General features: G+C 39.8%; 2 protein-coding genes across 14 annotated transcripts; one reads left to right on the top strand and one right to left on the bottom strand.

Moving 5' to 3' along the window:
• Nucleotides 1–20: 20 nt before the first annotated feature.
• Rbp (RIMS binding protein) lies at nucleotides 21–27,312 on the bottom strand. 13 transcript variants are annotated; one of them, XM_018014094.2, is made up of 19 exons: nucleotides 26,974–27,312; nucleotides 21,212–21,377; nucleotides 21,049–21,147; nucleotides 20,727–20,981; nucleotides 19,427–19,559; nucleotides 18,893–19,338; nucleotides 16,164–16,701; nucleotides 15,985–16,096; nucleotides 15,756–15,901; nucleotides 15,482–15,682; nucleotides 15,019–15,209; nucleotides 14,269–14,941; nucleotides 13,966–14,204; nucleotides 10,975–11,055; nucleotides 9,092–9,652; nucleotides 8,143–8,439; nucleotides 7,792–8,083; nucleotides 4,785–4,852; nucleotides 21–1,691 (listed from the first exon to the last, which is right to left on the bottom strand). In XM_018014094.2, exons 2-19 carry the CDS (start codon nucleotides 21,353–21,355, stop codon nucleotides 924–926), a joined length of 5,244 nt encoding a protein of 1,747 aa, XP_017869583.1. In that variant the 5' UTR covers nucleotides 21,356–21,377; nucleotides 26,974–27,312; the 3' UTR covers nucleotides 21–923. The 13 variants fall into 13 exon arrangements, with proteins under 13 accessions (XP_017869583.1, XP_089332491.1, XP_017869568.1 ...); XM_089476365.1 differs by lacking the exon at nucleotides 26,974–27,312 and adding an exon at nucleotides 26,700–26,954; XM_018014079.2 differs by lacking the exon at nucleotides 26,974–27,312 and adding an exon at nucleotides 23,006–24,027 and having other exon boundaries at nucleotides 15,019–15,203.
• h-cup (heineken-cup) lies at nucleotides 19,622–20,734 on the top strand. Its single transcript, XM_018014306.2, has one exon. The coding sequence runs from the start codon at nucleotides 19,953–19,955 to the stop codon at nucleotides 20,649–20,651; it is 699 nt and encodes a 232-aa protein (XP_017869795.2). The 5' UTR covers nucleotides 19,622–19,952; the 3' UTR covers nucleotides 20,652–20,734.
• Nucleotides 27,313–27,520: the final 208 nt, after the last annotated feature.

Below are 27,520 nucleotides of genomic sequence, written 5' to 3'. Positions count from 1 at the left end.
TAATATTGCTCAACTTTCCATTCCTATTCTTAGGCTTTGATTTATAAATTTCATTTAAATGTTTTATTTCTTTTTTTTTGTAGTTTTGGTTTTTTGTTTTAATATATTTTAAATATACATATATATATATATATATAATATGTGTATGTTTTCTGAATTTCACTTTTAGTTTTTATTTATTAATTTATTTTTAAGTTGTTTTGTTTTTATGTTTACTTGTATTTATTTATAAACTGGTCAGCAACAGTAGCAAATTTAACAATGTGCGTTAACAAATAATTTGTAAATATAATGTATGTATGTATATAATATATGTATTTTTCCTCTCCGCCTTTATCATTTGCCTTATTAGATGTATATATAAGTGTGTGTGTGGTTGTGTGTGTGTGGGTGTCTGTTGGTGTATGTGAAGTCGCAATGGAGCTCTTCATGCATTTATCTATTTTTCATCTGTTTGTATTTTCAATTCATATATATATATCTCAATTTCATTATCTTTGCTAGCAATTTATTTAAATTGGAAATTTGTTAATATATTAAATCAATTATACAACAATTTATGCATTTTCTCCTGGTAGATGTTGTCCCTGTCTGTGTTTAGCTTTTTAGTATTATCAATATTTCTATCAATTGTATTAATAAAAAATATCATTAGCTCTATTAGTTGCATTCATCATATCAACAGTACAACATCATTTACACAGACTCACAGTGGACTGGGGGATTCTTTGATTTGTTTCCATTTCCATTTCCATTTCCATTTTCACTTTTCTTTTAACTTTATCTTTGTATAATTGTGTATACGTATATGTATATATATACATATATGTATATATTAGCTTAGTAATCGTAATCAATAGCATAATCATAATAATAGATCTAATCTACGAATAATATAACAGGACCCTATGGAATGACCAGGGTTATTTGCCAAAGCCGAACCCGAATTTACCAAACAGATCTTTGCCTTTCGACAGGACGTCGCCGCCGGGCGCCGCTGCTGCGATGCCCTTGAGGCCGCCCAGCAGACCGGCGCCCGGTCCTTGGGGCGGCGGCTGGGCTTGCGGTGGCACTTGTTGTTGTTGTTGTTGCATGCCGGGCTGTTGTTGCATGCCGGGCTGTTGCTGCATCCCGGGCTGCTGCATGCCTGGAGTCATCTGCTGGGCACCGAAGGCGTTTGCTTGTTGCTGCGTTGGCTGCGCACCACCAGGTGGTTGCATTGGATCCGTTTTGGGCGGTTGCTTCGAACCAAATAGACCACCGGTGGCAGCCGAAGTAGCACCAGAGAGCAGGCTAGTTGCCCCCGAGAAGAGTCCGCCTGTTGGCGCCTGCGTCGTCACAGGCACCTGTTGCTGCTGCTGACCCATTCCCATTTGTCCCATCTGTCCCATTTGTCCCATTTGTCCCATCTGTCCCATTTGACCCATGCCGCCCATGCCGCCCATCTGTTGTCCCATTTGCTGCTGTTGCTGCGTCTGTCCGCCCATCATGCCCATCGGCTGTTGGCCCATTCCCATCATTCCACTTTGTCCCATGCCCATTTGTTGCTGTTGCTGTTGTTGTTGCTGCTGCTGCTGCTGTTGTCCCATTTGCGTCTGTTGCTGACCATAAGGTTGTTGCTGTTGTTGCTGTTGCTGCTGCTGCTGGAGTTGTTGCTGCTGCATGCCAACATTACCAACGCGACCGATCATCTGCAAGTTGTCGGTTTTTGGAATATATACCAAAATATACTGAATTAGTCGAGTGATTCCAATCTCGTTAAATAGATCTTCAAATAAATGGCAACTAATCATTTAAATAATCGTATTTTATGGGTTTTATGGGTATTCGCATTATATTCGTAATACTTTTCGTACGATCTTTATCAAAATTTGTCATGAGTTTAGCGTATTCATTTAACAATAATATCTATGTAAAAAAAAAAAACATTTTTTGATATGATTCTAAGTATTTAGTTAGTAGTAGTTGCCGCTGAGAGAGAGAGAGAGGAGCTGGATTTGGTTGGTTAGTAAGTAACATAATTGCAGCTACGTTCAACTACTACGCAACGAATCGTATATATATGCTAGTTTAGGTATATGGTATAGATATATGTCAGTATATATGTGGCAGAAACCTCATCAAAATTGTGTTGAGATTATGTTCAGTCAATCTCGGAACAACGGAAATCGCTACGAAATGAGCTCAAAATATAAACTTTGTCCAGAAATGCAATGCATTCAATACATAGTGAATATATGGATTGAGATCTCATTAGATCGTAGGATTTTAATATTCCATTTGATTCCCGAGATTTTCTTGTTTTTCACTTTGGCAATTTTCTCCATTCAATCAAAACGAATGACAGTACAAGTTTGTCAACATTGGTTGTGCTCGGAATCTTTTGATTGAAATTTGAAAATTTATGTAGAACTAGCAACGTTTCTCAATTAAAACAAAATATAATAATGATGCCCACGGCATCATGGCATACGCTTGCAGTAAACGAAACAACAACAAAAATAAATAAATAAATAAATTAAAAAAAAATGTATATATATAAATATATATATATATATATATATCTGTCAAATAAACTTCGTTTGAGTACTCGAAGCTAGGGGAAAATTATAAATTTAGAGAAAAGAAACCTACGACGAGCTCTATTCAAAAACATTGACTTTAGCGATTTCTAGTTATGTACACTACCTTAATATTTAAATGATAACCATTCTGTATGTATGTATGTATGCGAGTGTGGCTGTGTCTGTGTTCAAAATACTGTTGAAACCCCATTAGAAACTTTTTGATTGAAGTTCCTTTCAATCTTTCGCAAGATCCATACATTTTTTTTCTTCGTTTCCCCGAAAAACAAAAAGAGCCTTAAGGAAAACCAAAAATATAAGCAGACATTTTAGTGAATCGAAACAGAAAATTATCGATGTGGCAATGGAGGGTAAAGCAAAAGGCATACAAGAGAACGAAACGAAGAGATAATTCGAAATAATATTTAATGATTCGAAATCAAAATCGAATAGTTTACACATACAGTGAATCACATAGAAATTTGTTTACACATCACATCCAATATTTCATATAGTAATAGTAGCAATTAATATATATGTAATTAGTAGCGTATACGCAGTAAAAATAAAAGAAACCAACATAAAAATTCAGAAGATATTTTTTTGTTAGATAAGTTAAGTACGAGTACGAGAGTTTTCATTTTTGAGTGTTGAGTATACGGGTTAGTATATCTTATCAGCAATATACATATGTAAATATCGTATCTGGTATATTATGTATTGAGTTGTGGGTGTTTTGAGTACTTTCAGCAATTGTCAGTATATATATATACACTCGATATCTTTTGAAACGAACATAGGAAATAATACGAAAACAAGACTTAAAGCTAAAGATCTGATGTATGCCTAAATCATGTTTTAGTTAAAAAAGTTTTTTTTTTTTTTTTTTTTTTTTGGTAGAGATATTGGCGCCAGTGTGAAACGTTATTCGAAAAATCACTTTGAAGAAACTTTTACACAAAACATAATATTCAAATAAGTGGTATAATAACTAAAATTTTAATTGAATAACATAAGTATGTAAATGTGATTGATTAACTGTTGGTGCTGTTGGAGTTTTTCATGATGTCTGAAGCTAAGATCTGAGGATCCGTTACACACACACATTTAGTTGATATTGTATTTTACGCCAATATCATGTGCTAAGTATATGTAATTGCTGAACAATCATACAGAATGTAGGTAAGGAGCTTCATTGATTGACTGATTGATTGCTATACAGATGTATGTCGTATCGTATATATATATATTTATAATGCTTTCAATGTGGAACTCTGTTGGCTTTGTTGTTCTGTTGGATTTATACACTGTACTACACGGGTTTCTATAAACATGTTGCTAGCTATACATATACATACAGATTGTTTCTCAAATATACATATGTATTATATATATCGCGCTTCTATATGGTAAGCAAATCATTGTTCATGTACTGTACTGTAAGCGTTTTGTATGGATGATCAGAGCAATGGATATACGCACAAACATAGATCAGTAGTATATATATAGATAGTGAATGGGTATATATGTATATATATTGACAGATATATTTGGATATATGTATATAGACAGAGTTTGACAGAATTAAGATAGATAGAGCGAACGAGCGAGCGATATACATATATTATATATATATATATATATATATATATATATATATATATATATATATATGCTAAAAAGAATTTACAAAAATAAGCTTATGAAACCGTGTAGGTATTGAGTTGTCCTCTAAGTATTAGCTATGGCAGATGATTATAAAAGTGTTCGAGCTGATCAACATTTATATAATATGTGTGTTCTCTAGAGCGTATGTGTGTGTGTGTGTGTTAGGAATGAAATTTTTATAACACAATCGATCGTTTTCAAGAAAGAGAGCCGAATTCAAATGAGTGACAGAGATAGCAGCTGTAGAAATAGTAGTAGTAATAGCAGTAGTATTAACAGTAGTAGTAGCAGTAGTAGTAGTAGTAGTAGTAGTAGTTGTTGTAGTATTAGTAATTATAGTTTTTGTTGCGTATGAGATGTTGTTATTTATATATAAATATGTTTTTTTTGCGCTTTCTTAATTTTTCTTTAGAGTATTTGTTTGTATTTTTTATTTAAGCATTAATTATTCAAAAAGGAGATTTTGTTTAGTTTTGCTTTTATTTTAATTCTTTTTCTTTCAAGTATTTATATAAAACGAAAAAAGAAAACAAAAGAGAAAAGAGTATTTACCTGCGTTTGGTGATCGGGGGCAGGGTGGCCCGTGTTGTCTAACAGTGTAGGGGAAGCAGGGCGAGCATCTATAGCAACGAATATAACATAAAGACTTCACATTTACCACAGCAGACCATTACAAAAAATTATTTGAAAGAAGTTGTAGTAGTAAATGAAATCAAAGAAAAAAAAAACAGAATAATTAAAATAAACCAAAATCGAACCGAAAGAAAATCAAATCAATTCTAATTGAATGTAGTAGTCTCAAAGTTTGAGTTACAGCTGCTGCCTGGTAAGGTTTACTCTTACTTATATAGAACATATCGACTCGAGTTATCGTTATCATTATCGTAATCGCGTGGGTCCGAGAATGAGTTTCAAGTACTTTTTTGTTTTTGATATAATTCACCGCAATTTGAAAACAAAAATCCAAAAATACAATCAGAAAATCCAAATAATAAATTCAAACCAATCGAGAATGAAATCAAATTAATCTGAAACATTTTTACGGGGGGGGGGGGGGGGGGGGGGGGGGGGGGGCATTGAAAATGGTAATTGAAATTGAAATCGAAATAGAAATGTTGGTTGCTTGCAAAACGATTTCTCGAAAACACAATACAAAACGGAGTAAAAGGCGCCAAAACGTAATGGATCGCTAGGAACATTGGCAAGAGTCAAAATCGTATTGAATTTAATTAAGAGTTATTGTACATATATGTATATACGTTGTAGTAGTAGTAGTAGTTACTTAATCTGATGAACATCATATGTATGTAAGTAGCATTAAAAATTATATTACCTTTTGCGCATGGCGTCTGGTCTTACGAAAATCAAATCCCTATAAAAAAACTGCTCGGGGCAGCGTATCTTAGGTTTTTGATGAATACAATAATTACACATTGAACAATTACGGCCACTTAGATGATGGCTCGCATGATATTGTAGATACATATATATTAGTATATGATTATATTTATAGGGTTAAGACTTTAAAAACGGTTTTTAAAAATATATTTTACACGGAAGAAATGTACATAGATTACAAAGAGAATGCTCGTCATTCAATTGAAAATCATTTTGATATATATATATAGAGTTGTATATATGGTATATGTGCTTTAAGCCCCTGCGGTGTTGTTGTTTTTGTTGTTATATCTCTAAGGAAACCAAGGAACAAAACAAAATGAATAGAATGTATATCCAAAATATTGAAATAGGCTAAATGGCAAACAAACAAGAGCAAACATTCAAAACCAGTAGAAAAGTAGATATAAGTACATATAATTAATTAAGAAGAAGAAAATTAACTAAAGAGGTATATACATATATATAACTGTTGTAAAAAGCACATAAGGGGAATAGAAACCGGAAAGAACGTTTAGTAAACTCGATTTCAAGAATTATTTTCTCATCTTTTCTGAAATATATGGCTGGAAAGATATATACTCGAATGTATTGCAGTTGGGGGTACATCGAGTGACTGGAAACATACATACATACGCATACATATGCGTTTTACATTGAAATTGAATCCTAAAACTAGTTTCGTGAATATGTACAGCAACGCGGGTTGTAGTGGACGTTCATTTCATTCATTGTAAACTCTATTTAATTGATCGGTGAACAACTAAGGAATTACAGTTCATTCGGCAATCAGGTGCAAGAAACTAGTCTCTGATGCAAATAAACGGTTAAAATAAATGAAAAGAAAATAAATAAATGGTATGTATATTTATATGAATAAATATAATTGAAAATATATTTATAAGTTTATTGGATTTAATTGACATGCAAGAGACCATCTAGAAAATTGCAAGGCTAGAGAAAGTCACGCAAGACAAGAGACAAAAGTAGAGAGCCAAAGTTGAGTTTAAAAAGATTGTGTATAGACAGCATTAGAAAAGAACAACAACAACAAAAACGCAAATGGAAGAGATTTAATGTGCATAAAGAGAAGAAAAAGTTCTTCAATTTTCAAATCATATTGATAAAGAAAATGAACAAAAGAGAAAGCGAGAGCGAGAAAGTTAATATAAAGATTGTGTATACAACAACAAGAACAACAACTATGTATCTATATATTGTATTTGTTAAAGATTATATAATTCGATTTCGAACCGAAAAATTAAAATAAAACAAGAAGATCAAACAAATCAAAATAAGTTTCTGACTGGTGCTGAAATTATAAAATATTTTACAAAGTCAAAAGGAAAAGTTCAGATTATTATTATCTTAATTAATTGAATTAGTTATAAAGAAATGTTGGAATAATTTATAAAAAGTTCTGCGGAATTATAACAGATTCAAAAGAAATATATATGTATATATATTATAAAAAAAAAAAATTAGCGGCGTTCAGAACAGAAATGGTATTGAGTTATTCATCTGTAACTGTTTGTTATAAATATTTATAGTTTTAATAATATAAATATTTTTTTTTTTTTTTTTTTTTTTAAGTTTTTTGCGAAAGAGTTAGACAGAAAGAGAGAAGAGTGAAAGAATTTTCTGTGTCGTCACGAAATTTGTATTCTTTGGTTGTTTCTTTTTGGAGTATGACAATATATCGTGTTTATTGCAATTCGCTGATTCCAGATTGATATTACGTATATAACCAAAAAAAAAAAAAAAAAAAAAAAACAAGCAACAGAATCTTGTGGCTGGTTTCAGAATAGTTGCTATATACTATATATATGTATATCATCCTGCTTGTTTTTGTGTTGTCTGAAAAACCTGCATATTTTATTATCTTTAAAGTGTATAATGTATTTTTTGCTTTGAGATATTCTTTATTCTTTTTCTTTTTTCTTTTTCATCTTTTTTTGTTGGTTTGTTTTTGAATTGAAACGAAAAATGAAAATCATACATATAAAAGCCTGTAATTGCTTGTCGAATAAGTTGATTCTTTTTTTTAGTATCATATTTAGTAAAAATTGTATTGAAATCATAAGGAAATTAATTGAAAAACAAATACAAAAGAATGGAATTAAATATATGGATCGAATTGATCGGCACAAAGCCTACTTACTTTTGCCTTGTGCGCCACGCTGCCCAGCCACGCCGGGCATCATGTTGTCGCGGGGCGGCGGCGGCGGTCCCCTGGCCCCGGGCCCCTGACCCCTGCCCCGTTGAGCGAGACTGCCACGCCCGGCGGCGCCGCCAGGTCCCATTTGATTGTTGTACTGATCGGGCGCATCGGCCAGAAAATTGGATGGCACCAAGCCCCGAACACCGTCCAGTTCGCCCATGTAGAAACCATCTTCATCCATATCACCATAAACGAGTATGACCTCACCCGTCTTGAAACATAATTCCACTTGCTAAGGGAGAGTTGAGATACTCAATTTTCAGAGAGTTTTGTCGTTTGCCGCCCACTCACCTCGGCATCCACATTCGGACTTAGCTCCTGGGGATCGTAGTCGTAGAGGGCGACCATTCGCTTCACGGGCATATTCGCATAGATGTCGCCCCAGCGATCGCGGCTCACGTTGCGCATGCTCTGCTGCGGCGCATTCTGGCCGGGCATCACCTGGCCGGTGCCCCCTGCAGTTGGTTGCCCGCCGGTCATCTGGGCAGTGGTGTCCTCCACCTCGCTGACCATGTTGTGCGGCACGTAGCCGCGACGGCCGCGCAGCTCGCCCCAATAGAAGCCGTCGGCGTCCTTATCACCAAACACCTGCGCCACAGACCATAAAAGAGAAGATGTGACTGTTAGCAAGATCGAGAGTCGAGCATTCCCATATATACATATGTGTATATATATGTATATAGTATAATGCTATTTGGTAGTGTATGTATATGTGCATATTGCTAACTTAACGCTTAGTTATGGAACTATTAGAGAGAGATAGAAGAGAACAACGTCTACTTAGTGTTTGGGTAATAGAAATATGTTAGTTACTGTATCGGGGATTATTGGTGGTAGTACATGGGTATGGATGTGGATATGCTTAAACTTATCGATAACAATCTCAACTGTAGTATGTTTGGTTATGTTAGGGATAGACTGATCATATAATATATTTAGTGTCGAAGGAAAAACATGCACAACATTCATTCATTCAATTAGCGGCAAGCGCGCAGCCAATTCTTGGCAACGTTCCAATTCGGCATCCAATTCAGAGCAAGCGCTGCTTTAGCTGCTTTCCAGATTAGCTAATGCTGATTGTTGATATAGATAGAGATTGCTGATTTCTGATCTCTGTTTGCTTTACCCCTTCGTGTCTCGTTGACGATCAAACTTGACGAGTTCTCAGTTGGCTTGGTGCGTCGCGGCTGCAAAGTGTTTTGGGTGGTTCTGTGTAACGGCAAAATTGCAAAGAGCTTACCTTGATTGTGTCGCCCTCTTGGAAGGGCAGCTCTTCGTCGCAACCATCTGGATTAGGACTCATTGTGGATGGATCGTAGTCGAACATGGCCACAAAGTAGCGCGGCTTCTTCTGCGCCCCGGGCATTTGCTGCTGCTGCTGCTGACCCGCTTGCTGACCGGGCAGCATTTGACCCTGCTGCGCCTGCTGCTGTTGCTGCTGCTGCTGTTGTTGCTGTTGCTGGGTGAGTGCACCACGCGGACCCTGCACTTGGCCCGGCATTTGGCCAGGCATTTGGCCCGCCATTTGACCCTGCATCTGACCCTGCATCTGACCTTGCATGTGCCCCTGCATCTGCCCGGACATTTGGCCAGGCATCTGACCCTGCATTTGCCCGGCCATTTGACCCTGCATGCCGTGCATCTGACCTTGCATCTGGCCCGGCACTGGGCCACGAAAGCGTGCTCCCTGTGCTCCGTACTGCTGCTGCTGCAGCTGTTGTTGTTGCTGTTGCTGCTGCTGCTGTGGTCCCTGGGGTCGTCCTGGCACCATGCCGCGCTGTGGTGCAGTCGGCGGATAGCCCTGCATATCGATAAGTTATCGATCGCGGATAGCACGCGCATGAATTTGAATTAATTTAAATGAATTTGAAATTTTGTTAGCATTTTTTCGTTCTTTTTAGATTTTTGCAAAGTTTGTTCTTAGATTGTACTCTGTTTTTCATTCACATTGTCTATAGAGAGGTAAGTTCTTTAGCGATGTGCGGGCGTCTGCGTATAGCGTTAAGGCTCGACACAACTAAAGAGGTTATTTAATTACATATGTATATAGACTAAGTAGTATTAAGTATAGCTATATATAGCTGTGTGTGTAGGTGTGTGAATATATATATATATATATGTATGTATAGATTTGTATATTAAGAGAGGCGCATTAAGCAGGAGTCTAAATACGACAGCTGGGAAATCATAATGCTATGGCTGATAGGTCAAAGGCAAATACGAAGCTAGTTTGTTAAGTGTGTTGGAAATAAGAAAGCACGAGTTTGAGTTGAAACCGTATCTGGGTAGATGTAAGATGCGGTTTCTGTTGTAAGTGTTGTGGATGTAGTATGTATACACATGTTGCTAATATGAACTGCAAACCTACAACTGAATACTAATATACTTGCATACTTACACACATATATATACATATATATAGATATATACATGTACACATATGTACTCATATCATATATAGGCTTATTTATAGTTGATGCATTTCGTATATAGTTAGTAGGCGCTGAGACTATCCCAGTTAAAAAGCATTTCAAATCGATTTTATATACATAAGTGAATGTCGCTTGAAAAGTTCTTTAAAACATTTTCAACTAGTCTTAAGGTAATTGCTTAGTATGGAGATACGATCGATAAGATAGTATTCAAGTATCCCATCTAACCATGCAAAAGCTTAACACTTCATTCACGACTTTTACAGCTTCCCTAAAGACAAAAGTTTGCCCTCAAAAATAGGCAAATATATTTTCCAAAATTAAAAAAAAAACAAAAAAAACAAAAAATTTGCTAAACGAAAAGTTTGATGAACTGAAGAATTGAAAAGTTTTAAATAACATATAATTCAGTATTTTCGTACTTAGCATTTCGTTTAAGCTTAAGAAAGCATAATTCTACTAGTTTTTGTTTTGTTTTGTTTTTAGTTAATTATAGTACTATAATTATAATTAGTATAAGCTATAGTAATTGAGATACGTATTACTAAAAATGCAGCGAACTCTTAAGATGAGCTTTTACTCTAGGCAACAACTTATATGTTAGTGTGTGTGTGTGTATATACGTGTGTATGTGTGTGTGTGTGTGTTTAATACGAATGCGTATGTGAGAGATGTTGTGGGTATAACTTACATTCTGGTTCACTTGACTCTGTGTGGGTTTCGAGAAGAGGCCACCGAGCAGGCCACCTAACAAGCCGGAGCTTCCGTCGGGCTGTTATCGATTCGATTCGATTCGGTATGGTAACGGGTTAACGGTATCGTTTCATATAATGAAAATGAATATGTATAACTTGTTTTGGTTTAAAATTGTTCGTTGCATTGCGATTTTTTTTTTTTTTTTTTATTAATATTTTCCTTAATCAAACTCCGCTCAAAATACTTATTGAAGTAAGAAAAGTTTCTATTGTTCAAACTGAGTAACTCAATTAAGTTTGTTGCATTTGGCAGCAAAAGTTTTTGGAGCATGCTATTTGTGAACTGTACTAAAACAAAATCAAAACAAGTAAGAAAGCTCTAGTCGAGACTGCTCGACTAGGAGATACCCTGAACCCTCTAATCTGATATTCTAATCATTCTGCACTTCTTTTATGCACACATACATACAGATGCATCCACACGCACGCATAAGCCTGCGCTCTGCTAACTGCGCAGTGGGCAGCGACTGCGCTTGGGCTGCGCTGCAGTGTGGGCAATATTATGAGAATTTATTTGTCGAATAATTTCTTTTGTAAACATATGATCTTAATGAAACTTTCAGAGTGTAATCATATGGTAAATATGTGTGTACATTCCAAAGCACAAGTCTCTAGTACTTGAAATTCGTTTTTTACAAATTGGGGGAGAAGGGGGCGTGGTATCCAAAATCTGTAAATTACAAAATCTTTGTATCGATTAACTTTATATACAACACAAATTTGAAGCCCCCAGGTCTAAAAATGTTCAAGTTAGGCTAAAAAAACAAAATCAATTTTTCGATTATTCTCGATAAAAAAGTTATCGGACGATTTATCGAAAAAATAAAGCAAACTCGTACTGCGTATGGTACACACGAGTATGCATGCCAAATTTCAGCTCTCTAGCTCTTATAACTTCTGAGATCGACGCACTCATACGGACGGACGGACGGACGGACGGACGGACGGACGGACGGACGGACGGACGGACGGACGGACGGACGGACGGACGGACGGACGGACGGACGGACAGACGGACAGGGCTATATCGACTCAGCTCGTCACGCTGATCAAGAATATATATACTTTGTGGGGTCTGCCACGCCTCCTTCTGCCCGTTACATACTTTTTCACAAAACCATTATACCCTGATTTCCCATTTTCAATGGGTTCAGGGTATAAAAAACAAACAACAAACAAGTAAGAAGGCTCCAGTCGAGACTGCTCGACTAGGAGATACCCTGAACCCTCCAAGCTGATATTCTAATCATTCTGCACTTCTTTTATGCACACATACATACACATGCTTCCACACGCACGCATAAGCCTGCGCTCTGCTAACTGCGCAGTAAGCAGCGACTGCGCTTGGGCTGCGCTGCAGTTTGGGCAATATTATGAGAATTTATTTGTTGAATAATTTCTTTTGTAGACACACAATCTTAATGAAACTTTTAGGGCGTAATCATATGGTGAATATGTGTGTACATTCCAAAGCCCAAGTCTCTAGTACTTGAAATGCGTCTTTTACAAATTGGGGGTGAAGGGGGCGTGGTATCCAAAATCTGTAAATTACAAAATCTTTGTACCGATTTACTTTATATACAACGCAAATTTGAAGACTCCAGGTCTAAAAATGTTCAAATTAGGCCAAAAAAACAAAATCAATTTTTCGATTATTCTCGATAAAAAAGTTATCGGACGATTTATCGAAAAAATAAAGCAAACTCGTACTGCGTATGGTACTCACGAGTATGCATGCCAAATTTCAGCTCTCTAGCTCTTGTAACTTCTGAGATCGACGCACTCATACGGACGGACGGACGGACGGACGGACGGACGGACGGACGGACGGACGGACGGACGGACGGACGGACGGACGGACAGACGGACAGGGCTATATCGACTCAGCTCGTCACGCTGATCAAGAATATATATACTTTGTGGGGTCTGCCACGCCTCCTTCTGCCCGTTACATACTTTTTCACAAAACCATTATACCCTGATTTCCCATTTTCAATGGGTTCAGGGTATAAAAACAGAACGAAAATCAAGATTCATGAATCCAAAATCAAAACTCAAATCAAACACTAGCATTAGGAAATCGGCATACGTCATCTCACAGAGAACCAAAATATTAACTAAATTAATAATAATCAATTTACATACATACAAATTCTTAATTTTTTTTCTTGGATTTTAGGGATATTTAGTTGTGGGTCTTAATTCAAATTGCTTTGGTTCTTATATTATATATATTTATATACTTTCTCACAGATCTCGGCAACGCAGTTCATTATTTTTCTTTTTTTCAATTTACAAAATTTGGTGTGTGAATTTTTGTGCGATTGTCTAATATTTCATATAGTGTATGTATATAATGTGGTTATATTGCAAAACAATTCATAGAAAATAGGTTGAGAGAAGTAAGTAGAGTAGTAAAGGCAATTCAAAATAGATACAGAAATATATAGAAAGTATATATGTAGCTGATAGAATACTCTTCCTTGTTTTGGTTTTCTTTTTTATGTTTTCAAAGTATCCGCTATGAAGTCGGAATCAAGTTGATGTTCGTTTCAACCAAAAACAAACTGAACACAAGTTGGTTAAGTATATAGTATGTATATGTATGGGATATTTTCATTGGATTTTCCATTTGAATATCATATGTACAAATCATAATGGGGAGTATGGGATCGGCATTCAAATTCAGATAGAGTACGATCTACATTCAGTAGAGTTTTATGTACAGTCTTATGGAGGATGGATGGTTAAAGAGAAATTTCGGGAAACTCAGAACCAATTGCATTTGAAATAATAAGTACAGTTAGACGAAAAATAAAACGAGTTTACAGAACATTATTTATATACAGTGAATGCCAGAGCTAAGCGTAGATCTGCACGCAGATCTGGCCAATCGGCTGACATTTGGGTGCGGCACCCACACTAACCTGATGACCCGGCTGGGCCTGACCCGGCTGCTGGTTCGGCAGCTGGCCCGGCTGCTGCTGCTGCATCTGGTTGGGATCGTACTGCGTGTGATCCTGCTGGCCGACGCCCATGTGCGGCTGCTGTCCGGGCATGCCCTGGTGCTGCTGCATGGGCATGCCGTGGAGGCCCTGCTGTGGCAGCTGCGGACCCATGCCCATTTGATTTGGTCCCCGGCGAGCGACAGCATTGCGCACGTTGTCTGCAGAGGGAGAGAGATGGCTTAGTAGCGCAAATTCCAAGTGAGATTACTTGGGGACGCTCACTTGGTATTAAGATGGGTGCACTGTCCGCCGACTGTGAATCGCGAGATTTGGTGCGTATGGTGACGGCCCGGGGATTGAAGACGCCCAGCTTGCCGATGTCGATGAGTGCATGATCGCCCGTAGGTGAGTTGATGTCGGTCACCTTCTTACCATCGGCGTACACAGCGTAGCCGGTTACGGGCCCCGTGGACGTGGGTCGGTTAACCGGCTGCCATGTCACCAGAATGGTGCCATCCTGAGGACCAGCCTCCAATTGGATGTCTTGTGGGGGATCAGGCAAGCCTTTGGTCAGTGTGCGAAAATCGGCATAGGCGCCGGGTGCTTCCTCCTGGCCGGGTCGGCCCGGTGCCTGCGGCGTCTGCTGGCCAACCGCACGCAAGTGCTTGGCGCGCACAGTCACCCGGTATTGGGTGCTGGGCGCGAGCCCGGTTATTGTGTGCCTATACATGCCCGGCTTGACGGTGCGCACCTCCACATTGTTCACACACACCACGTGCTGGTGGTTGGAGTTGGCTGGCAGCCATGAGATAACCGCCGAGGAACACGTTATGTGCGAGGCGCGCACCGCCGAGGGGCCCAAGTGCGAAGTGTCTCGCCCAATGATCATTGTGCAGGCGGCGTCCCTGGACGTCTGACGGGTTTGCGTAACGCTCCGCACGCTGATGCGATGCGGCTAAACGAAAACAGAGAATATTGAAGATATAGAGGAAGAGCAGAAGCTGATGATGCATTGCATCACTCCAGACTTACCCGCGTGGAGTCGACGCCCTCAATCAGAGCGCGTGTGCGTTCGTTGGCCTTCACCGTGACCTTGAGCACACCATCTACATAGACGTGATAGCTGTCAATCAGATTGTAGCCCACCGGCTCCGGTGGCGACCAGCCAATGAGCACGCTCTTGTTAAGCTGCCGTTCCAGCGTCAAGTGCTTCGGAGCTGGAACTGATGTGGGCGAAAGAGGGAGATAGAGATGGGGAGAGAGCAGGCCGGACGAGAAGAGCAATATTTGGATTAGTATTTGAGTTTATGCATTGAGACCTATTGATCTATTGCTGCTAGCCTAGTCCAGTGCGTCTCTACAGTTAGGGTATTCAAAGGTCGTTATGCTCACATTTGCCAACGCAGAGTACGCATTCGAGTGGCCACAAAAACCAAACCAAACCAAAGAGATTAAAGAATGGGGTTCGGGCAGCAATGGGAGCGTATATAGTTACCATTATCGCTAATGTCGTCCTGGTCGTGCTCCAGATCGGTGTGCGTCTCACTCAAACGTGCCAGTTCCTCGTGCGTGTGTGTGAGCAATGGGTTGTGCGGCGGCAAGGAAGGCAGCGACGTTGTGTCGCACTGCATGGAGCCATCTTCGGCGTCGCGCAACGTGGACAACACCGCCTGATGGAACTCCAGCAAATCGTCGCCTAAACGAAATTAACAGACGGCAGTGAGTGGGGCTCGATTGGTTCGATTCATTGCTCCAGTCCAGTTACTCACCCACAAGTCGCTGCACAAACGAAGCGGGCACTAAGCCGCGTCGTCCATCCAAGAGCTCAGCATCCAGATAGCCACCCTGCGGCTCACCGCTAGTCCACACCAGCAGATAGTCGCCGGCGCAGAGCGACAGCTCGCCCTCAGCTTCCCTGAGAGGGTGAAAGAGGGAGAGAGAGAGAGAGAAATGGAAGGTCAATTTATAGGAAACTAGCCCAAGTTCAGGTTCACTCACTCTGGCGGATCGTAGGGAAAGCGCGCAATGAAGACGCAACAGCGTCCCTTGCCCGGTATGTCCAACATGTCAACCTGCGGCTCGCTGGCGCCGTTCAGCCCATGATTGCGAGCTGAAACGAAGAGCAAAAGGAACATTAGAATGCGGGAAGCCCATGGAGCATCGATTGCTATGCTTACTGTCCAGGTCAAGGGCGCCCAGCGCCAGGCCGCTGCGATTGTGCATGAGGGAGGTGCCCAGGCCATCGGTGAACTCGTCCAGGCCCCAGCTGCTGTGGCCCACGGGAATGGGCGAGCACGGTGAGCTGCGATTGCCGTAGCGCGTCAAAGGAATATCAATCTCGTCCAGCATTTTCATCTTGGTAGCCTGGCGCAGTGCGGCCGACGTGAATGGATACGAGGCGCTCGATGCAGCATCCATAAACGGCGGGCCGTATGCGCTGCCTAGGGCACCGGTGGCACCACCACTCAGACCGTAGAGAGATGTGGCTCCCGTGATGCCACCGCCGGCCGGTCCGAGGCCAAGCAGGGCGCTCGTGTCGAGCATGTTGATGTTGCTCATGGTGGGATGGGTCAGCGAGGAGCCGACTACGCCGCTGCCGCCGCTCAGGCCCAGGGCCGAGTAGCTGGTTGAGCCGCCAGGCGGCAGATTATGCGAGTTGAGTGACAGGAGGGGCATGGTTGTGCTCTGTAAATTGTACAGTTGTATTGTTCCGCGCTTCTCGTTTCAATTTCAATTTCAATTTCATATTCAATTTCAGTTTCAATTTCAATTTAAGTTCAATTTTGTGTGCGAATTTTGATTTTGTTTTGTTTTGTTTTTGTTTTTTGGATTTCAATTTACATTGTTGTTGTTGTTGTGGTTGTTGTTGTTGTTTTCGGTTAGTGTATTAGTACAGGCGGGGGTTACAAGGGCACACATACAGACAATTATTGCATAAGCACACAGACAGACACACACACAGAGAGACATTGAAAGACATGGATTGCAGATGATTTCATTTCGAATCGCAAGTTTCAGCACATTGGGAAGAGAACGAATCGAAACACGAGTTATTTTACATGAAGAGAAAAAGAGAACATATAGAAAAAAAAGAGAGAGAGAGAAAGAAAGAGAGAGAGAGAAGGGAGACAAAGAGAGAGCGCATAAAACGGGAAAAGAGATCACAGAGTAGACGTTTATTGGTCAATATTTAACAGGAAGCCAGCTAGAAACAGCATTATATATTAGCTATGAGAAAGTATTTGAGAATTGAATCGAACATGTTGTTGTGATTAGCGACGCAGACGAGAGTAGATATACATAAGTTATGAATATTGAGCTAGTTGCTATGTGAACTGAAGCCGTTTCCAAGCAATTGATATGAACAATGTTGCCTAAACAATGGATTAGATTAGTACTTAAACATCGAAACGGAAAGCGTCGAAATGCTCTATGTTGATTGGCTACAGATTTGATATTGAAATATATGGGTATATATATAAGTCTTGTAACTCTTAGTATGTATATGCATGTGTTTGCTATATGGCATTGAGTTGGTATACATAATGTGCTGTGCATGGAGAAGAATGCGAATGCGGCATGGTTGAAATTTTAGTGAAATGGCGTCATGCTGATACGATTCTAATAAGGATACAAAATCAAATATATTTATATACCCTTGCGGAAAAGTTAAGAATTCCTTAATTTAATGTGTTGTATATAAATTATTAATGTTTTGCATATCTTTGAAGTCTAAACTCTCAGCTTCTACGAAACTAGGCAAAGCTTTCCTTTGTTGAAGAGATAAGATTTAATATATATACTATCAACTTAGAAATTATTCTTAGTTTTAAAATTGTTTTGTTGTTTTTTTTTTTTTTTCTTTTATATATATCTCACAAACTTTATAAAACCCGTTATAAAGTCTAAATCAACCTTGCGGTGGTTTTACGAAGATCATTAAGGTACCTCGGGGTACTAACTAACTATTCTTTCTGTTCAAATTTTAAACTTAAAATAATATATTTTGTTATTACCAAAATATTTAGTGTATGGCCTATAGACCTGTACTTATAGAAACTCAAGACTCTGAGATCGCAATAGATTTTTATTCAGTATTGCAAAATGTCCTACTATATTAATGTCCATATGAAAGTCTGACTGTTTTCGTCTACCGCAAGGGAATTATAAATTTTACTTTTTCAATAAAAAACAAAAGAATGGTTCCACACTCCTTAAAAAAATACATAGACCAAAAGATCAGATAATCTGATAAAACTTCTTATGCATGCAATAATTATGCTCAAAATGAGGCAATACATTTCTAAATTCTTGAAGATTCCATACCAATTACTAAATATATTTATATACTTTTTATAAATTAATAAATAAGAAAAAAAAAAAAAAAAATATATATATATATATATATATATGTATAAATTCCTTTTGGGAATACATTGAAATACCAAGAGTTGCATCTGAGTAGCAATTACTGTGTTAGCTACGCATGTATTCGAAATTATGTTAGTCTGTGTGTATGTACGTATGTATGTGGGCATGTATGTATGTGAACATTGTGAGCATGTATGTTATTATTTTCAATAATGAAACTACAACAAAGCACAAAATGTGATTATCAGTCGCAGAGCCAGTTGGCTCGGCGCGTATGATCAACAGTTAAATGAACGATTAAATACGAAGGCTACTTTAAGCAGATGATCACCAAAAGGAGAGCCAAAGCCATGTCGCCAAGTGCCAAACAAAGGCTTCAAAGCGGATTTTGTTTTGGTATCAAAAAAAGCTAATTTAATTGCATTTTATAAAGTTCTGTTTTGTTGGGTTTTCTTTTCTTTTTTCTTTTTTTTTATATAAGTATATTTTTCACTTGTTGCTTGTAGTTCATTGCAATTGAAAATAGTTGGTTTACCTGACTTAATGCCGTTGGCATAGCCTTCATCGTGTGAATATTTACCGGCAATGGTGGAATGCCAGTTATTCCACTAGTTCCGCTCAGCAGCTTCTCAACGGAGGTCTGGCCGCCGCCGTAGGCAGACGCGTTCATTGATTGCAGGGCATGACTGCTCAGACTCGAGGATATGCCGCTGATTGAGTTGGGCATCAGGGCCGATATGGATGATAAGCCACCAGCGCCGCCAACACCACCACCGCCACCACTAACACCCGCCGCGGCGGCGGCAGCAGCGCTCTGCGAGCCAACGCTCGTGCCGCTCAGGCTGGTGCTAGCTCCGTTGCCCAGCGTGGAGGCCAGCGATTGCGGCAGGCTCGAGTAGCCGGACGATAGAGCGGAAACTCCGCCACCCGATGCGCCGCCCAATACGGCGCGTTTGTATCGATTCAGTTCTTCTTCAAGTTCTTTACGAAGAAAAGAAAAAAAAAAAAAAAAATGAGTAAATAAATGAAATACAAAATCGCACGCAAATTCGATAAACTTGGGGCTTACCACTCTTTGATATGGTTCTAAATTCGCTGTTTCCCGTATTCATCATGGAGCTGGGCGGCATGTTTTGCAAGGCTGACATGCTGGCGCTGGCCGAGGTGCGCGGTTGCTCCAACTCGGCCAAAACGCGATTGTCCTGGAATCGTACAGAGGTTATATATTGTGTCTATATCGTCTATATTAAATTTGATATTTTGATAAGGCTATTAAGATATAACTAAAAGGACAATAGAAGCTGGAGGTATCAAAAGATGAATATAAAGACTAAAAAACATTTTGAGTAAAAAGAACATGTCGCTGGGAGCAGGGAATTTCCTATTCATATATGTTGTTCTGTTATATATTTTTTATATGTCTGTTAAATATTTCCCATTGAAATAATTTTTGGTTCCCTTTTCGAGTATAACCCTAGCAGGCTGGGCAAGGAATACCAATTTACTGTGCTGGTCTAGAGAAAATATTTATTCACTGTCTGCTCTCTGTTCTCGGAAAGCTGGCATAAATTGTAAACCGAAATTCTATTGGGAACATGATTCCCGTTGCTGATGCGGTGACTTCAATGACAATGACTAGCGACTTCAATGATTTGATACAAAAGACATCGTGTCTATTGGCTGACTGTGAAAGTGTGGACAAGAAGTTCTTCGACTCCTGTGGCGTTCAGGAGGATCAATTGCTGAAGAACTTGGTCAAATATTGCAATGACGATGAACGCATACAGCAGCTGCTCGAGAACGCGGAGCTTAAGCAGACCGTGGAGGACTACAAGGAGGGCGTCAAGGTAATAATGGAGAAGTTCAGAAAGCACTGCCAGCAGAACGTTCTCGGCGAGAGATTCAATCTGCGCCGCAGATACGTTGGCCAGCTGCAGGAGGTGGTCAATAATCTAGAGAAGCGGATTGAGGAGATGACCCTGATCATGTTGTGCAGCATTAGCATGGAGGAGCACAACAGCAACGAGAACCAGCGCATCATCCGACAGCTGACCAAGGAAAATGACGAGATGCGACGCAAGCTGCAGATATACAAGAGCTCCAAGGGCGAGAGCGAGGATTACTTCAAGCAGGGTCTGCCGGGGCAGGAGAACTGCGGCACACAGATCGAACTGGGTGATATTGAGGAATCGGATTCGTGCAGCATCGAGAGCTTTAGTAGTTTCGTGACCTGTTTCTCATCCACCAACGATTGCCAGTCGACGGACAACTCAACCAAAAGCGATGTCGATTGAGAGTGGACATTGGGGGCACACTAATTCATTCACGTTAGCTCACATTGTGCTCTATAATAAACATTTGTCATTTACCTGCTCAATCTTGGCCATTATTATATCGATCTCGGAGCCTTGGTCCTGGTGGCTGATTGTCGGTGCCCATGTGACGGTGGAACTGCTCGCAGAAGTTGGTATACTTGAGCATGGATATTGGCCATGTTGCGATGCTGCGGTTGATGTTGGGGGGCAATTGGCCATGTTCTGGTTACTGGGCCGCCCTGCCTTGGCTTTAAGCGCGGCGGTTAGCTCGATCTGCAGCTCCTCGCAGCGCACGTTCTCCAGCGCCACCTGAAATGCATTGCACAAGAATAGCTGAGGTCCTGTGGGCTACATTTGATGCGCCGCTGGCGCTTACCTTCTTTTCCAGCTCACGAGCACGCGACTGCAGATTCTCCACCGCCTCGGTGTCGGGTCGAGCGCATCCGCTTAAATTGCGTATTTGTGCCAGAGTTTCCTGTCAACGGAACCACTCGAAATTGTAGTTGAGCGGCTGCAAATCAGTCGCAGTGCGAACTCACCTGATGTGCCCGCTCGATCTCGGTGCGCCGCATTTCCGCATCGCGCAGCTGCATGCTAAGCGAGTCCAGCATGCTATTTGGCGCTACGCCGGCGGCCACGGCAGCGGCCGCCGACTGATGATGGTGCATCGACTCGTACGGCATGCTGTGGCTGCCCTTCTGACGTCTGCGAATGGATAAAACAAAACAGAATCGAAAATCGACTTTCAATCTTTGCACCACTCTCGACCATAAAAATCCCCGTGGGTGGCGGCAGCCAATGAAGGGTTATTGCTCATTTTGGGCTTGATTTATTTATGTGCGCGAGCTTACAAAATGGGGCAACTGCTTTGCTCCGCATTGTAATTGTCGAACATGGAGCACACACTCACACAGAGAGCAAGCGTGTGAACTTTGAACTTTGGGTTAATTGCTGTTGTGACCGCATTTCGTGTCTGACCCCCAAGGAACGGCACGCTCATGCAACAACATTTCCCAATAGTTGCTGTTGTGCCTCTGATTCAAGACTGCATTCATTGAGCATTTCCTTCGCATTTCCCATATTACTCATACGTCATGTAGTCGTGTGAAAAAGTGCGTAATGCTAAACGCCTCGCCCTCTCAATCGTCCGACACCTGCGCTGCAATCTAGCGCTTTGATTTCACTGTCTGCCATTGCAAACACAAAGACACACACACACACACAAACAGTCGTGTATTCATAGATACATTTACAGTCATGCACACTTATTCACACTCACGTATAGTCAATTGTATTACTCATACGCCTTGTTAGACGCGTGTCGGTATAAAAACAACTGTAACATGAGAGGAACACTAAACTAACTGACCGATACTAGAATACCTCGTAAGCCAAAGTTTAATATTAAATTGAATACATATCCAAAAATGAGTTTAGTTCAAAAATTTGTTAATGAAAACAAAATATTTTTATAAATATTTCTTGTTTTCTTTATAAAACTTTTCTTTGCCATCAAACATTTATATGAAAACTTTCTCCTCAATCAGAAGAAGATGAGTGTCTATTTAGAGTTTAAATAGCTTGAAAGTTTTCTGTCACGGATAATCCACTATTTTGTTATCTCTGTGTAGAGGGTATTCAACACGCGCCAGTTTGTCTAGACGGCAACAATACGCTGCAACTGCTAAAGGAGCAAAAGTTACAAGCTGTAAATTTATATATATACACACACACAATATAAACTGTTGAAGTTGCAATAGTTGCAAAATCCGTAGCTTAGACAGCCTACGATTCTGCTTTAGTGGCTTTCCGTATTATGTTGGAAGTGAAATCCAATAAGAAATCGCGAAGGAAATTCAATTTGCATCACTTTGCGTCCGATGATGTGCTAGGGGAATATCTATAGTAAAATGGATACAGAATGCTGCGATGATTCTAGTATACTGTCACACAAACTCCAAGGAGAACACCCACACACACACACAGATAGGCCAGGCTGTCAGTCAGGCAGGCAAATCACATGCATACAACTGCAGTCTGCTGTCAATGGCGATGTTTGCTGTATTTATACCCCTCCCGCTTCCCCTTGACATTTAAAAGGCAATGACAAGGTTTATCCCGCTACTGTCCCGCCCATCTGTGGGCGGACATGACAGCATCCAGCAGGTGGGCTTTGACATTTACTTCACGTCCTTCCGGTGTTGCCAGCAACAGCTCTCAGCTACGTTGATTGCATATTATCTGCAAATTTTCAAAGCAATTGCCTACCTGGACGTGCTGTTGATATCTACACTGGAAAACTGGATGCTGGATATCTAAGCTGGAGTACTTACAACGATCGGTTAATCATCTTAAAACATCATTTATGCATTTATGCATAAAATAAAACTGCGTCTATTTATAGTAAGTGTAGCACTTTTTTCACTTCACTTTTGCATGAATGCGCGCGTGTGTGTATGTGTGTGCGTGTGTGAGAGTGGGTAAACTGATGCCGTTATAATTGCGTTACGTGTGTGCAGCACAACGGAGCGCAGTCAAATGCAAAGCGCAACAGCAGCAAAGTCTCATTACGGCCACTAGTTGCTATTGTGCACAGCGCTACGAAAGTTTCTTCCCCAGCTCCGCTGTAACAGTGTATGTACACGTGTGTATGTGTGTGTGTGTGAATGTGTACAACTGCAAAAGCAAGAACAACAGCAACAATGTCGTTTATAGCTTTAGCTTAACTGCAAAAGTATGCACAGCAATTTGAGTGTGCGAACAAGATGGCAGCATTGTCTGTGTGTTGATGATGAGAGCCAGAGAATTTTGGTCATTGAGTGATGAGCTGCCCTGCTATCACTAGAGGGAGAGCGAGAGAGAGAGAGTGAGCGCGAGAGAGCGTGTGGGAGTGTGGTGCGTGTGAGTAAATATCCCAGCGAGAGCTTGCAGTTAGCCAACACTGGCGCATGCGCCATGCTGTAAAGTTAACAGACTATCAAACTGTTAGTCAGTTAACAGAGCTGTTTGTCCTTAAGTCGGTGGGCTTCAAAATTTTTTAATTATGATTATGAAGTGGGCGTTAAGTAGCTCTTACTCTGTGTGTTTGTATGCGTGTGAGTTTTCTTTGCTTTGCACTTGTTTTTTCATCATTTTCTTCATGGCTGAAAGTGGGTAGCATGTGGCTCTATATTCCACAGAGCTTTCTCATTTCGTTGTATGATTTTTACCTAATTGACTTAAATGTTAAGTTGGATCCATAAACCTAATATTTCAGTTAAATACTTCTGCATTTAGTACACACGAAAACTATGTAGCAACAGTTAATGTCGAAAGACACAACAGCATCATCAGCTGTTGTGAACTGTTTTAAATTTTAATGAGTTCGCCAAATGCGGATTAGCCAAACGACCCGCACACAAGGCAAGCTGTTCGCTCTTTCTCTTCCTTAATGGGCGGCCCACATGCCAAGCCCCATCCTCAGTCCCATTCGAATGTAGGTTGCAGGCTGATGCTGATGCTTTACACTCTATTAACCCAATTTCGTTTGGCAATTGCCAACGGAGTAAATTAAATGGAAAATTCACATGGATTTTAATTCCGATTCATGCGATTTTGATCGATGTATGCGACAAACACGGAATAGTCGAAATTCGGTTAATTATAAGTGTAAAGAAAAGAATCGTTAAACTTTAAAATGTTTACCAACTCGAAAGTAATTTAAAAACTTTCGTTGCTCACTGAATAAAACAGTAAAATGATGAAAAAAACAAAAAAAAGAATTGAGGTTACAAACTTAAAAGTTGCAACGTGCCACAGAAGTTTTCTGAGATAAATATACACCATTTGGTTTGAATTTTTTGCTCAAACACAAATAAATGGAAAGGAAGGAAACAACTTTTACGAATGGAAAGATGCAAACTTTTATGTCCATATTGCGTTGCATACTTTTTAGAGTCTATTAATGTAAATGCGAGAACGAATGACATACAAATGCCAATTCCAAAGATGACTTACTGCAAATGTAATTTATACACAGCTAAATTGTTGTATTGTAATCTGATATACATCCTCTAAAGTAAACATAAATTATAGATTTAAGAATTTATATACATATTATATTACTATTAAAATATTATCAAAGTAAACTTCAACAAAGTTAAATTATATCAAATTGCACATATCAAGAATTTCATATCAAGAATTAATGAAAAATAAAATCAACTTCAAAGATGCTTTTGTATAATAGTCCCATAAGAGCCCTCTTTAAGTTTGTTTAAATTTTGACAAAGTTCACTATCCTGCTGACAATTTGACCTCAATAGCAACACACAAAAAAGTAGAGGAGCAGCCAAACAGCACAAAAACTATCTTGCCTATTTATAACTACAGTCACACACACACATACACACACACACACATACACAAAGACCGAGCGAAACTCATGCGGGTCACACAAGTACACACTCACACACACACAAATTGTAGCATAGTTTTTTGGGCAAAGTTTGTGGAATGTGTAGAATCGAATCTCTTCCCTCGCCCCATCCCATGGTTTTTAGCAAATCGACCATTGAATGATAGCCACATGTCAAAATTGAGCTGCTACTTGATAAATTCTCGAAGAAGAAGCAAACAAGAGAAGACCATTTCATATATTGACTATTTTGGCAGCGCGTGATATTAGATCGTTGCATTCATGAAAGACAAAAAAAAAAAAAAAAAAAAAACGAATCATAAATCTACATATTTTGGCAGAGCATAATAAGAACAACAACAAGACAAATAAAATAAACGAAAAAACAAATTGCGAATAAAGCCAAAAATAGTTGTTACAGCGTTTAGGCGCAGTCGACAGCGCTGTTATTATCTCTCCTGTTACTGTTTACACACGCACAAGCACACACACAGACACACACATTGTTAGCTAACTGCGAGTGACACAAGACAACCGCATGGCAAACACCTGCCCCCAACTGTCGTCGCAGCTCTTGCTCTCGCACTCTTTTACTGCTGCTATACATATATATGTATGCGTATGCGTGTGTACATATCTGTTTGGGCCATTCTGTTACGCACGCAGAGGAGCAAACAACTTTTACGCCTCCCACATGGCCCAACTGTTGTTGTTGCTGCTGCCCCTGCTGCTGCTGCTGCTGCGCGCCAAGTGTCAAAACCGCCCCCAAAAGCAAAATGTGGCACTTTTCATTTATCTTTCGCCGCTGCTGCTATCATGGCTACTGCGGCTGCGGCTGTTACTGCGGCTATGAATATGAAACGCACACACACATACAGATACATATATATAATTATATATATATGTACATATATATATATATTACACAAACGCACACATCCGACCAGCTATATGAGCCGCAAACTGCTGCTCTGCTCCACTTCCACTGGCCATTCCACGCTTCCTAAGTGTGTGCGACTTGTGCGCGCGCGCCTTTTTGCCGAAATGCAGTTTGTTTGCCAATTTTGGCACACTTTATTAATGCACTTTAGCATAAGCAGCAGCAGACCCACTCATACATGCATGCGCACATATTTATATACATTTGTGTTCAGTTTTCATTCAATATTCCGTTTGCATTGTCACAACTTTCGCATTTGTATTGTTGCTCGCATTGCCTTCTGTACGTGTGTGTGTGTGTGTGTGTTGTATGTGTGTATTTGTCCATGTGGGCATGTGTAAGCGCGTGTGGGTGTAATTTTACGTTAGCTTGCTTGCTTTTTTTTATCGTTTCATCGATATGCCAGTGCCGAAGTCTCAGTGGCAATCGCTAGCACTTTTACTTTCACAACACCCTTTTTGTCATTTCACATTTCATAAATATTGCACTTTTAAGCACTGGAGTTTCAATTTTGGATAATTGATATTTCATTGAAATTTATGAATATTAAAGCTTCTGACACTCGCGACATACTCAACATTAGATATCAAATTTCTTTGTTTTCAATTTTTTTTTTTTTGTTTTTTTTTTTTTTTTTTTTTCAAATCTGCTCAATTTACTTGAAACAATGCAAATATTTCACGTTACACACCAGCAGCGGGGCAAGTTCGACGGCTGCTGCTGCTACTGAGAACACATTTTCCCATTTGGTGTACAGCGAATTTTTCGTGTGCCCGTTCGCTCACAGGCCAGGCCAGGCCACTGCCACTGGCAGCCTTCGTTTTTCAGTACTCGTCCTGAATTTCTGGACTCATTTGACCAACTTTTTGTTTGCAAATGTAAAATGTATAACTGCATTCGATTCTTGAATCTTTTCAACTTTTACTGAACATTTAGATAAACGTTAACTTGAACATTTAGCGAACCTTTTTGCTACTGCTTCTTGAATGGTGCTGGGACTGCTGATTTTTCAGATCGCCTGTTTCCACTTCCACGTTAGCGTTAGAGAATTTACATAAATGCATAGAGTTTACACTAGTTAACGGATTTTAGTTTTACATAATATACAACGCGATTTCAACTAAAAGCTAAGTGTATAGAAAAAAATTGCAACTTTATTTTATATAGCAGTTGGATTTGAATGCGAAAACCGAAAAGTGGGTCATCTCGGTCGCGCTGCTCGGCTGGTTTGTACTCTGATTTCTATCCAACTGCCTGCCCAGAATGGCCCAGTGTGAAAACGAATCGATTTTTCTGTCAAATGACACTGAAAATTGGGAAATTTTCTCTGAGCTTAGCATTCCGACGCTCTCCCTCTTTCTCACTCTGTTGGGGTTGCAAATGTTAATGTTACGCTGTCACTGTTAACGTTACAGTTGGGGGTCCTCTGTTAGGAATAAGGAAATGCAATTTTTGAATATAAATACATTTATTTGTCGATTGTTTTCCTATTTCTACAATATGAGTTTTGTG

Source organism: Drosophila arizonae, chromosome 2 (genome assembly GCF_054131065.1).
Source record: "Drosophila arizonae isolate 15081-1271.41 chromosome 2, UAZ_ARI_1.0, whole genome shotgun sequence".
In the NCBI taxonomy this organism is placed as follows: Eukaryota; Metazoa; Arthropoda; class Insecta; order Diptera; family Drosophilidae; genus Drosophila; species Drosophila arizonae.
The sequence above is the reverse complement of the archived record's forward strand: the minus strand, read 5'-3'. Positions and strand labels throughout refer to the sequence as shown.